Source organism: Coturnix japonica, chromosome 1 (genome assembly GCF_001577835.2).
Source record: "Coturnix japonica isolate 7356 chromosome 1, Coturnix japonica 2.1, whole genome shotgun sequence".
Lineage (NCBI taxonomy): Eukaryota > Metazoa > Chordata > Aves > Galliformes > Phasianidae > Coturnix > Coturnix japonica.
The window spans coordinates 128,842,518-128,856,658 of record NC_029516.1 but is presented as its reverse complement, the minus strand read 5'-3'; the positions used below and the strand labels follow the sequence as shown (position 1 = coordinate 128,856,658).

Below are 14,141 nucleotides of genomic sequence, written 5' to 3'. Positions count from 1 at the left end.
CTAAGAAATTTTTTGTCACCTCAGTGCTGTGAGGAGTGCACCTCCTCAAACCACAGCACAGCCTAACACAGTTTCCCACCAAATAAGACTGAACAGGTGGTCCAGAACAGTTTCTAAACCTATTTTCATAAACAAATATCACGTTCATGAATTCAACATTAGGAGCCAAATACTTCAGTTTTATTATTAAGCTCATATGCTGACTGCCTAAAAATAAACCTGCATAGATTTTGCCACTGACATGCAGGGATGGTGATAAATCATCACCCCTGTATCACTGCTCTATCTAAAAAAGGGAAGATAATAATGCAATAGAAGTTATGAGAAAAAGTTCCTAAGTAATAAAGCCATGTTTAAAAAAAAAAAATGGATTCATTGTATTAATTTATGATATTTCCAATACAAAGCATGGAAAAAAACACAGCACAAGAGGTACTGATCAGAGTAGATAATTAATTATGCTTCTAAGAATTATCTTCCAACCCAACTTGTAGAGGTGATTTAGTACAATTTACTATACATACCAGTCTACAACACATGGCGGCATTCTCTAATGTTAGTGAGAGTAGAGCTTCTATGTGACCGCTGACTGCACAACCCATGTTTTGAGTTATACTTAAGATTTTCACTCTTCTTGACACAATCCTTTTGTTTTCAAGCTACTTGTTTCCCAAGGACGAGTACAAAATAAGTCACCACTAGTTCCGAGCACTGTTGAGTATGGAGTTGAATATCACAAAATAAGAACAAGCAGAGAAGCAGTCACGTTGTCACTTAACTCCTTTTATTTCTAGAGTCCTGACACAATCTACTGCCAAAACACAGTCCTCATGGTACCAGTTTTAGACACCTTGGACTTGTTGACTACTTGTGATCCATGAGGGAGAAAAACTGCCTGCCAGATTTCCTTGTCTATATTGATAGGCCTTAACTGGGGAAAAGCAGTTGGAAAGCAGACATACAGACATGGATGCAAGCATGGGCTCCCAAAGCTGTCAACTATGACATATTTCTTTCTTTGACAATTAGGAAGTTACTGTTTCTTGCTGCTCAGGGCAGCATGAAGCGGGCACTGGGTAGCACGGCTGCAGACTGCACAGGAAAACCAAGCAGGCAGTTTATCAATGGAGACTCATTAGCGACGGCTCCTTCAGGTTGCCATCCCAGACACCGGACGCTTGGAAAGCTTTCAGTGCTGAATACTATGCGCCCTCAAAAACACACCAAAAGAAAGAAAAGGGGGAAAATAAATAAATAAATAAATGAAAAAGGTGGGGGGAGAAGTGGTGATAGGGGTGCGATCAAGCATGACTCGCTACATCTGTTACCTGTCTGCGGGAAGTCCCCGAGCCCCGTCTCCCCCAGCCACAACGCGAACCCCGGGAGGAGCTGAGCGGGGCGGCGGCGTCTCGCCCTGCCCGTGAAGTTGGTGGCCACAGGTTGCCCGCTCCCACCCGCACCCCCCGGGTGGGCCCGGCCACAGGCACGCACCTTGGCGCCGCAACCGCCGCTTCTTGAGCCCGAAGATGCGGACCTTGGAGAAAATGTCCACCAGGTTGCCGTTGCAGAGCCCGCGGTTCTTGCTGGGGCTGTTCCGCCTCCTGCTGGCCGAGGGCCGGTCCCAGTGCTGCTCCCTCGCCTGCCGCTTCTGGCGGATCAAGCCGCTGGCGATGGCCGCTGCCATGGCTGCTCGCCTGCTCGCCCACGCCGGCCGGCGCCGCGACGGGCAGGGGGCGGGCGGAGGGGCGCTCAGCCCCGGCGGGGCCCCATCCCCGGGGGAGCGGGAGAGCGGGTGCGGGAGGCTCCTCCAGCGAGAGGCGCGACTACTGCGGGGCTCCCCCGCCCTGCAGCCCGCGGGAGCTGCTCCCTCCGCGGGTCACCGCATGGGTGCCCCGCCGCCCCTCCCGCCCTGCCCCGGCGCCGGGCGCCCGCTCGGGCGGCGGCTGCGGGTGGAGCGGCGCAGAGCAGAGCGAGGCGTGCTCGGGGCAGAGTCGCGCTGCGAGGCGCCCTGCGCCCGATGGGGCCGGCGGCTTCGCCTCCACCGGCTGCCCCTCAGCCCCGCGCTGCCACCGCCCGCTCGCCCGCCGCTGCCATCGGCGCGGCTAGGGCGGCTACCGCCGCCTCTTCCAGGCTCCTGCCTGATGATTGCCAAGTGCTTCGGAAATCAGCATCTGGAGAGAGCAATCTCCTTCTCCTGGGAGAGCTGTAATCACAGCCCTTCAGTCCCACCCCGCTCCAGCCTCCCTACACGCGCACACGCACACACACGCGCACCGCTGGAGCTTTTTTGTCCTCCCGAGCTGAGGGGCGGCGAGGGAAAGGGGGTGGAGGAGGAACGGGAGAATAAAGGAAGAGGGGCGGGGGGTGCCGCCGATGCCGTTTTCTGGTGGCATACGGCGGGTTCCCAGCGGATTCTCCGCCAGCAGCTACCACTCTCCTTTAGCTTCCCGGGCTGCTCCGTGCGGAGCTCCCCGCGGGCTGGGGAGGACAGCGCCGGGCACCTGTGGCCCGGCACCTGTGGCCCGGCATACAGAGGAACCTTCCTCACATGCAGACACCTTGGCACGCTCTTTTACTGACTCCCTGCCGCTATGCACCCCTCGCCCTGCCCCTCCGAGCCGCTGCGGGGGCTGCCCGAATCTGCCGCCCTCTCGCTCGCCGTGTCTCAGGCCGCCAGCAGAGCTGTTGCGCAGCGCTACTCGAGAAACTCAGATCCCAAGGCAGAGTGGGGGTAGAGGTTAGAGAGGGGGAAGGCTCTTCCTCGCAGCCCGCCGGGAGCAGTTCAATGGGCCAGGGGGATTGCCATATGGGAAGGATTTGGGGTAGAGGTACACCTAGGCAGCTGATGGGACCCTCCACCAAAACCCATTGTCTGAGACACTGACCACGAGCAGACTTTAGTAACTAGGAACATAAACTCTTTTTCTAGGTTTCAGGAATGCTGAAGGAGTTTCCCAAGAACTCGTTCCCCAGCAGACACAATCACTGCATCACCAGCAAATTCTTTCTAAATGCTTTTTGTAGTTAAGCTTGCTAGACATAGAATGCCTAACGAGTCTCTGCCCCAAGGAGTTCACAATATGCTACACATAATAACTAGTATCTAAAATGCTACAACTCATCTACTTTCTTTGACTTCTTATTTCAAATGAGGATTCAGTGTTTTCTTACAGTCTAATGGTGAAACTTCCTAAACTAACCACAGGTAAATAGGAAAAGGAAGCCAGTGGCTACACAGAAATAAAGTTATTCCGTAGGGAAATGCATTTGTTTGCACAGACAAGTATCATGAAATAAATATACATAATGTGTGTATGTGCTTATATATATATAAATACTCCCTTTAAAGTGCTCTAATTTCTAGTCAGAAGTTTCTTTAAAAATAATAAAAATAAAATACAAGGAAAGAAACAAACCAGACAAGGAACCTAAACAACAACAGTTGATCCCAAAGTGTAAATATCCATCCAGAATAATTCACTTAGAGAATAATCCCCAACTTTTCAATACAGAACCTGTTGGCAATATTAGGTTCTTGTTTTAGCAGAAGCTTCAGCATCTCTGGTATTGACCATTATTTCCCTAAATCCTTTAATCTACGAAGAGCTATTTTTATACAAAGAGCACAAGTGTGTGGAAAGAACTCCCATATACAAGGATTTTGTATTAATTCTAGACCAACTAGGAGCAGAACATGCACAATTGGATCTGGATGATACGTTTTAATTCTATTTGAAAGTGTTTCTAAAGAGATTCAGCTAAAACACTGGCACTGTTTTTTTTCTGTCTGGCATTTCTTACAGAGCAGCAATTTCCTTACAACTGCTACAATTACCTTCACTAATGCAATTAGAGAGAGGGCTGGTTTTTAGATTTTGGTGTTTGTTTGTTTCCAAATTTAAATTTCACTGTTTTGCAGTACGCTTCACTTTTCCATACTCCATAGCAAGCAGAGCAGACACAGCGCTGTGTCCTTTAGGTTCACTCTTTGAGCTTTCCATGTGCCCACCATCCCAGTACCAGTCGCCCGCGTCCTGCTCTTTTCCGTTTCAGCACCATGGACAGGAAGACTGAACACGGGCGGCCCTGGGGCGTCATCCGTCGCCACCAGCAGAGGAGGCGACGGGACGCACAGTTCGAAGTGTCCTTCTGGACCTGGCTCCTGGATCCAAACAAAGGAGTGAATAACAAGGAGCAGAGCGAAACAAAGCCAAAGGCTCCATTATCTTGAATTTTTATGGGAATTTAGGAACGGCGTACAAACAGATCTATTATTTATTTATTTGTTTGTTTGTTTTTTAATGAGACTATCTCCATAAAGTGCGTTTCATGTTCCCTTTGCTGTAAGAAGTCCCCTATACTATCCAATGATACTATCCACTCTATGTTATCTATTCCTCTATTTCCACTGTTTCCTTCAAACACTGGGCTTTTGCCAAAACGACCTAGGATTTTTAAATACTATAATAATCAGAGTGGTAGCAAAAGGGAGGAAGGAAAGTGAAGATGGGGCTACAGACAGGACGAAATGTGCTTCTTACTGCAGAGATAAAAAACAATAGCTTTCTACTTGCTTCTCAAAAATGCAGAGCAGTTGTTTACAGCATGAGGTTTTGCAAAGAAAACTCAAGAGAGCCATCTGCTGTCTTAACTTGTGATAAAATGTGTGCAGTTTAGTCCGAGTGAAGTTCTGACTAACGAAGGGATTGTTGAAATAAGAATATAGCGACTATGTTAGTGACTAGTTAATACATAAGATTATGACTTTAGGGATATTGAAAATATCTTAGTGATAACTTTTGCTACATTAAAATAGAATTTTATTTGTAATTAATAAAGTATGGACATGCAAACAAATTATTAAAAGCAGAAAAGAGGGGAAGGGATTTTCAATACTTTCTATTTTCCTATCTGTTCCTTTCTAACTACTAATATATTTTTAATTAGAAGATTTTGAAAAAAATGGAAAGAAAAAAGAAAAATATTTTTATAGTTACTTATTTAAATTAATTTTAGAGTAAGACATTTACCAGTTATAACGTGTATATTAAATACTTGTTTTACCATATACTAGAGTATAAAACAGTTTCATTTCTTAAATTTATTTTTTGATATGTTGCTGAAAACAAAGCACCAGCTGATTTTAAATGTAAATTATAATGTACCATTTTAAAGCATCAAAGTTTAATATGTTTAACAAACCATTAGTATTAGTGTGTATTCATAAGTTCTCATAGAGGCTTGCATTTTCTAAAGTAAGATTCTATGCTTTATATCCTAACAGTCTCGATCTAAATTTTCAGAATCAAAGTTGTCATTCTTATTCTTTAAAGCTATGAAGACTGTTTTTCCTTTCATAAACCCATATAAACAAAAAGGTATTACTACTTGTATGTTTCCTTTTACATGTTTGCCACCCAGATAACCTGAAACCATTACTTATATCAAAACCAAAAACCAAATTAAACCTTAAGAAAAATACCATGATGTCTCCTAGAGCCATGGAAATGTAAAATGTCCATTTCATTGCTATTCATCTTATCCTTGTTTCATGAGATCTAGTTTTTGTTGCAATAGCTTGCTAGAAGTTGATACAGCTTTCCTGTCTGGCTAACTACTTTGGAGTACAATACTGCAAATTCCTGTTTAGGAATTCTAGAAGGAATTTGTTTAGTATTGTGAATCTCAAAAGTTCTTCAAGAATCTAAGAAGCTGCAGATCATTTTTTGTTGCTGAAAAGGCTATTATTATTATTATTATTATTATTATTATTGTTATTATTATTATTATTATTATTATTATTATTATTATTATTATTATTAAGAAATTCTGTGCTACAGTTGCAAACAGGATTAATTTTTTACTCCATAAGCTTCCTTTCAAATTGGGAAGGCTTCTCTAGGAATAAAATTTACCAATCTAGTCCTAAGAATTACAAGGTGCAGATAATAGTGCATCTGAGCAATTGAACAACAACAACAAAAAAGTAATTTCATGAAAAGATGTTTCAGCAGTGAAAATTACTTGTTTTTCAGTTCCAATTGATTAATGGAATCAACCTTCCCTTGTGTTTGATGAGACAGCAGGCTGATTAGTGGAGTGCTGTTTCTAGCTAGGCTTTTGTTTCTGAACACTTCTCAGTACTGATCACAGTTATTGAAGGTTGCTGATAATTTTTTTTGGAGCGTGATTTGAGTGTCTAAATTCTTTCTACATATTAAAACCTATCAAATAGTGCATAATGAAAATATAAGAAAAATTGATACAGTACTAAAGATAAGATTACTCATTTAAATACAAACTTGTATCTGCCTCAGGTATACCATGTGTTTACACAGGGATGAGTCTGGGTTTTTGAAAGCAGTAGTAACTTTTCAGTTTTTAAAATTTAATATTTTTATTAATAATATATTAATATTAATATTCTTTATTATTCTACAGAGAATCATGAGAGACTTTCAAACTGTTCTTACAATTATTCAGCAAGATAAGGTATAGGATTATAGGCCCTAACTTTCAGTGCTTCTCCAGTGACATCTTTCATGTGTGTTCCCAGTTTTCATTCTATCATCTATCTACTAGTTCTGATACCTCTTATTCAGAGATTAGGTGAATAAAAGATACCACCTGGATTGAGAGGATACTCTTAACAGCACAGATACTCTTAACAGGATCATGTGAAGCCCTCCATGATTGGGGCCTAAAATGTATCTCCAACAACTGCCTCTTAAACAATATTTAACAACGAGGGAAAAAAAAAAAAAAAAAAAAAAAAAATAAAAAAAAAAAAAAAAAAAAAAGCCAGTACCATAGAAGTAATGAAATGAAAGGCACGATTGTTTCTGCAGTAATAATCGTACACATGATTATGACTTTCCATAGTAAATAGTCCCCAGAACACAGCAACTATCATTACAGAAAATAAATAATAATATCCATCTCTACTCCTCACAGATGTGTAGAGCAGTTTAAGTATTAGAGACATAAAAACACTGAAGAGTTTCTGTGGCAATTTTTCACTGTATATCAACATCTGTTGCATTTGCTTATCTAGCCACAACAGGACTGTATTTTCTTTTGCTTGAGTTCTAAAATAAATAGCAGACATTGGCCTTACTTTTTCAAGGCAATGAAAGTCACTAGAATATGAGTCTGCTAAATATTGTTGTACAGAAACAAAAGAAACACCACTCCTGAGACCAGAGATCCAGTCCCAAGCCTATAGTGAACTTCCTCTAGAGTCAATAAAGTTGATAGAGCATGACAATACATATTATTCTTGCTTGACTTAATACTTTCTTTTGAAGGCTTCCTACTCTTAAAACAGAAAAAAAAAAAAAAAAAAAAAAAAAAAAGAAGAAGATTGCAATGAAAAAAATCAGTCTCGTGAATGGAATCAGCGCAAATATGGCCCTTCACACACCTTGATTTTTGAGTGTAGGCATCATACAAACATTTCCAGCTGGAAAGGAAAATAATGTCAACTGTCTGGATAACAGTGATTTAGGAATACAAACATGGATACACACATGGGATGATCTGTTTCATGTACATTTGACATTATGTCACAATATTTACTATTTAATTATGTATCTGTGTTCCAGTCAACATCTAGATAGGAGAGTCAGGTCCTTTAGTCTTTATATTTGTGAAATAAATAACATTGGTTCATACAAATAACACTCAACCATACAAGTAGAAAATATATGAATATGTAAAATCTCACCATCATGAGAAGACTTTTCTATTTAAGAGAATTTGGGATACTTGGTATGGGATTACTTCATTCACCTGCCTTTTCTGAGTGCATAACCTGCCCATAGATGATACATCTAAATTCTAGCTTAGATGTTGAATTTACATCTTCTGACTTAAGTTAGTAGAAAACCATATTTATATCAAGATTCCAGACAGTGTTTTTTGAAAGTCTTTCCTAATACTTGTTTTAAAACCTTATGTAAGGGTTTCTCACTTTCTGGAGAACAGATATGAAAACATGTAATAATGTTATATTTCTGGGCTGTGTAAACAAGAGAGCTACTGGATTTTGGTTATCTCACAGAAAGTCAGGAGAAAAAACAAACACTGTGAGCTTTACAAGGAAATGCTGAAAACAGTGGTTAGTATGTGCTTAGACAAACATAAATCATTAGCCTGAGAAACAAAAGTTCCCCTTAAAATAAATCCAGTAATCCTGTAAGTAAATAAAATGATTCCCAGTGGTGAAGGGAAAACAACTGTGTGCCCTTGCATACATACATAGACACACATAGGTAGAGTAAATAAATTACAGAAAAATTATGGTCTTTATGCTTATCAAACCTAAAAATGGAAGTGCAGTTAATGTACTACTGTAGCTTTTTCACAGACAATTTATAATTCTGAACAGTTTAATTATAACTTAACATTTTATAACTTAACAGTTTATAATTCATCTGAAATTCATTCAAATAACTTCAGTTTTGCAAGGCATTTGATATTATTTTGGAGACACATATAAGGAAAAATAAATCCTGAAACATAAAACCTCATTATTGTTCTAGAGGCAGAGTTATAAAGTGTTTCTCTAGGGACTGCTGACCAGGAAAAAGTAAGTCTCTGAATAGAGAATAAGTAGATACACTGCAACCTTGGTAAATTTATAGGGTAAACTTACTTTGCTCTCCTCTAAGATCTGTTCATATTAGGGGTTCAGACACAACTTTTTTTTTTTTCCAGAAAAAGCCGCATGTTCCATTTTCTTCTTTCTAAACAAACAAGTGTGGTGCATTTTCTACTATTTCTATTGAATAAATTAATGACAAATTTAAATTTCTAAATTTCTCTCTCACTCTTTTTTTTTTTTTTTTTTTTTTTAAGTTGATTAAGATATTCAGAAGTATCTGACAGGATAATGCTATTTATTTTAGCATAAGAAATTACTATTGCTTATTTCCACTTAATGTTTATTTCATTCTGCAATACTTTCTTTAACAGGAGTTTCTTTGCATGTGCTTAATACTACTAAAGAAAAAAATATGCAACAACAATAACAACAAAATCCTGTTTTCTTCTACAAAATGCCAGGATACTACTAAGCTGATATTCCACTTAGCTCAAATAACATAGCCTTTATTATTAGCAGCCATAGCATGAATACTCCTAATACAGTGACCCAATAGTCCTATAGTGATCTAGAAAATTAAACTATGAAGTATTTCACAATCAAGACTGTTAACTCAGCTAAACATTCCAATAACATGCTGTTCTAATGTGCAGTGCAATTATCTGATTTGCCAGCAGTGGACAGTGTTACACTAGTAATCTACAGATATATGGACTGGAGAATAACTTGCAACGCAAACTGGTGTATTTTCCTTCTTCTACTTGTACTGCTGCAAGAACATAGAATTATTTATACTACTTACAAGTTGAGTTAAAATTGTGTGTTTGAGATATTAATCAACAACTGCATGGTAGAAGTTAGATTCTTCCTTTCTTAGAAAGAAAGAAGAAAGGGAAAGAAAGAGAGGAAAGAGAGGAGGGAGATAGGGAGATAGGGAGAAAGGAGGGAGGGAAGGGAGGGGGAGGAGGGAGAGGAGAAGAGGAGGAAGAGGAAGGAAGGAAGAAGGAAGGAAGGAAGGAAGATGAAGGAAGGAAGGAAGAGAGAAGGGAAGGAAGAAGGAAGAAGGAAGGAAGGAAGGAAGGAAGGAAGGAAGGAAGAAGGAAGGACAGGAAGGAGGAAGGAAGGAAGGAATGAGAAAGAAGGAAGGAAGGAAGAGGAAAGGAAGGATGGAGGAAGGAAGAAAGGAGAAGGATGGGAAAGAAGGGAGAGAAAAGAGGGATGAGAGGAAGGAAGGAAAGGCAGAAGGAGGAGGAAGGAAGAAGAAGAAAGGAAGGAAGGAAGGAAGGAAGGAAGAAGGGAAAGGAAGGAGAGGAGGAGAGAGGAAGGAAGGAAGGAAGGAAGGAAGATATTTGAAGGTAACTTAAAAAAAAAATAAGTACAGAATTACATGAATGGGTTTTTTCACCCCCCACTGTATTCAGTTTAATTCCTAGAAGGTATTACAGTGTAAAAAAATTAAAATTCCTTCTTTTCTCTTCTTAACAGATTCATGGTTATGATTCTGTAAATCTTTCTAAACACTTTACCATTTTGCATTACTTCTATAAAAAATTTATATTAAAAAAATCTATAAAATCAACAAGCTAAAAAATGTAAACAGCATACTAACTTCTGAAGCTTGCAGAAGTTAAGCTGAAATATAGATACTGGATAAGGAAAGAAAAGTGATAACTGAAACACCCCCACACAGAGGTGATGAAGGATTAGCTGTGAATCAACTTAGCTTGTTGAAAGAGACTTTCCACTTATCTTAGACAGAAAGAAGATCCAAGCACTCGGGAAAATTAATTCTCACTTAATCACAGATAATAAAAATTATCTTCCTAGAGCTACAAGTTACAGCAATCACCTTTTAATCCCAATATACAAGTGTCTTATTAAGCTCCCACTAAAATTCATACCAGCCTAACTCTATTATACAAGTACACTTTTCACTTAAAAATATATGGTGTCTTCATAGCATAATGTTCATTATCTGGCTAATGTAGCTGAAAATTTATGTACAAGGCCTAATAATATGCAGACAGTACATATACAAAGGGCAGTCAGAAAGTCTACTAGATGTATGCTTTTTTCATGTGAAAAGTCAGTCACAGATTCAAGATTTTCTCACTTGCTAATCTTCAGCTTGATTAGTTCATTGGTACAATTTATCATGCAGTCTTATCCATATACAAATCTGGCAAAGCTGCATATGAAGCAAGGAAGTGGGTGTGCATTTCTCAGTGGTAAGACAACCTCAGATCAGCCTGACGCTGTTTTGAAATTGCCTCCCAGAAAGCAGCAAGGTTCAGAAGGGTTAGTGTGAGTTATACCGCTTCTAGCTGGCAGTGTTTCAATACATGAAAAACCTTAGCATCCACCAAGCTGATGACTGATTCACAGCCTCTTACTGACTGGATGGGAGTGAATGGGAAGCCATCAGTCCATGTATGAATAAAATCAAAACAGAATAATTGGATTAAACTGAGAGATCTAATGAAACTGCTCTCTAATGAAACTGCTCTCAGTTCTTACACACAGCCTTGAACACAGATAGGCAGAACACAGCCCCTTCCCAAAGCTAACTTTTCTCAAACCATTCATCTCGCTACAGTTAAGCACCAGACTTTTGGATTCATTTGTTAGCAGAAGTCTCCAAGTGTACCTTGCTTTTGCCTTTTTTGCTCAGATAAGGCAATGTAGAACACTTTTTAATGAAAAAGATATGTATAAAAATATATTTAAATTCCTCACCAAGTATCAAATATTTTTTACTTATTTCCAACCTTAGGTTATGCACTAAGGGAACTTGTTTTAGCTGCAGATGTAGGGAGGAAGATCTAAATTAGTACCAGGAAACAGCTTGATGATTGGAAGCTCTCTTTGATGCAATTCAAAGCTGTGCTCTGTAAATAATAAGCGAGTGGTTCTGGCTATGCTACGCTGATAAGGAAGAACAGAACTCATTCTAGATGGAACATACTGGCAGCCAAATTACTGTGAACCATAGCTCCTTGACTAATATTCTCTCTTCAAAGACAAAGCAATCATTTCTGGGCCTTAGAGTCTCAAGCATGAACAACCTACCTATCATTTATTGTGAGAAAAGATATTTATTTACCACTGCAGTTTTACACATCTGGAATAGGGTACTATAGTTTGCTGTAATTATAATTTATAGAAGTAAGTTTAAAATGATTTTGTTTAAAGTTGTATTACACAAAATAATAGTGTTTTGATTATACACTCATTTTTTAACCTTATTGCTAAAGCCTTGGACACAGGCAGGTTAACTTCCATAGAAATCAATTCTTATTATTTCAAATCTCCTAATTAAACAAACAGACAAAAAATGTTAAAATAAACCCAAACAAATGAAACAACTGTCTTCCAGTACATTGTGGAAACACAGTCAATCTCATTCCTAATTTCTTTTGAAAAATGTCAGCAACTTGCAGACCTGTTTTTCAGTATTTCAAGATTTGTACCAGACCTAAACCAATCTGTCTGCTTCTTAACCCTGCTACAGGCTTAAGGGAATAGAAAGAAAGAGCACAGTAATCTAAAATAATGATGTTTTTTTTTTTCTATCTATTTTATTTAAGGCTTTGCAAGAATATATAAAAAAGGCTTACAGGAGCTCAACTTATTAAAAAGAGGATTCAGGACGGGTTTAAAAGTACAGAAAATATATTTACTGAAACCTGATTAATGATCACTGTAGAATTGTTTAGGTTGAAAGGGACCCTTGGACATCCTCTTTCAAAAAGTTTGTTAAGGAAAAATCTGTGCATGCAGATCTGTATCAGAACAACATACAGGCTATTCTAAATTTGATATTTCTGTATTCCAAAACTCTACACCATTTCTGCTTTATGCGAGGATTTTTTTTCTTTTTTTTTAATTTAAAATGCATGCAAAATAATTTAAAATACAGTACTTTAACTGATAAGTTCTGAAGACACCTTTTTCTTTCTCTGGAATTATTTATGATTAGAAGACAGCACATTTAACAATGAGCTGTTGACAATTTAAGCCTTGTTTGTTCCTTATATGCTTCACTTGACTTATGCTTTTCAGCAGCACACAGAATACTTACAAGTAATTTCCAGTAGACTATCAAAAACTGGTGTTCTGATATCTTTGATTTACAAAACATAACATTTAACCCTTCACTACACATAAAATTAATCTACAAGTGGTCTATATAGGCTTAATTACGAATATCAACTTTGGTTAGAAAAACTTTCACAACATAGTTCTCAAACTCCAAAAAGCTAGATTTACTACCCCAGAGAATATTACAGGACAAAGTTTTACCTAGAAAGAATTCCTTTAATAAGTATGTTTTAGAAAGCTATAGATTTATTCATATAATATATAGGAGCACATAATTTTCCAACAGAAATGTAAGACCATACCCTTTATGAACAAACAGGTTTGTAGCCTGACAAGAGCAGATGAAAGGGGAAAAGATAGCTACAAGATGGACTGACATAAGATCAAATCTATTTTTGAAAATTCTCAGATTTTTTTTTACTACAAGGGCAAAGGAATTACAAGTACATTATATACATATTAAAATAGAATGCACAAAAATTAAACAGACTGAACAGTAACTGGGGTTATTCTTCAAATAAACTAGTGACCAATGTAATAATCCAAACAAATCTAGTCAAAACAGGACTAGTATTCAAACTAGTTCAAACAGAACTAGTACCAAATATTCACCAAAAAAAACCCCACCACCAAAACCCAACAACAACAAACAAAAAAACCTCTTCTGCAGACTGAAAATAAACTTCTTATTTTTTCCCACATAAATGCCATCAGGTGTAGAAAAAGCATGTGTGGAAAAAGCAGGTACAGAAAAGCATGTCAGCAAAACTGTAATGATCTATTTTCTAAGGCTATTATACTGTCACCAATCAGCAGATTTGATCTTATAGCAATGGAAATCTCAATCATAACACAAATTCAAGAATAAAAGAGAAGAAATGATACCATTTCTAATAAAAGATGAGGGTACTGCTCCAGGAAAAGCCTTGCTGTGTGTTCTTTGATCTGCTTCAAATAAAAACTAGGACTGAGTTATCAGTGGACTTGATGGAAAAATCCTTTCATGACAATATAAGGTTATCAGTAATTACTACAGAATTTGAATTAACAGAGGGACCTTCACAATGATATTCTGCACCTTTTATACTGGGGCATTCGGTCAACATAGATTTTGAGAGAGTCCCTCTGTGCAAGACCTCACTTTATGATTTGTAAAGGTAATCACAGGATTTATATTCCCCTCTAATGTCAAAAACAGACTGGAGTGTTTAAGTTCTTACAGAGTTTAAACCGATACAAAATATTCAGATAAGCTTTTGAAAAAGGAAATTTAAGAAGGTATTTTAAAAGCATTTAAAAAGCTATTAACTGCTAGTACTTCACAAATCTTGTTTGAATTGAGTATTCCGGGTTCAGCTGCAATATCCCTGATTTTCTTTCCCCTTCCCTTCCCTTCCCTTCCCTTCCCTTCCCTTCCCTTCCCTTCCCTTCCCTT

The 14,141-nt window shown here is 38.4% G+C and overlaps 1 protein-coding gene across 7 annotated transcripts in view; it reads right to left on the bottom strand.

The window, feature by feature from the left end:
• Positions 1-14,141, bottom strand: part of FGF14 (fibroblast growth factor 14) — a 357,381-nt gene that overhangs the window by 131,928 nt on the left and 211,312 nt on the right. The window contains exon 1 of one of the 7 annotated variants that reach the window (XM_032442014.1): positions 1,492-1,876. The exons of 5 other annotated variants lie outside the window; for them this stretch is intronic. In XM_032442014.1, the coding sequence (XP_032297905.1) occupies positions 1,492-1,684 (193 nt within the window). In that variant the 5' untranslated portion in view covers positions 1,685-1,876. Of the gene's footprint in view, positions 1-1,491; positions 1,877-14,141 lie in introns of those variants that run through there. One more of the 7 variants, XM_015851491.2, reaches the window with a different exon arrangement.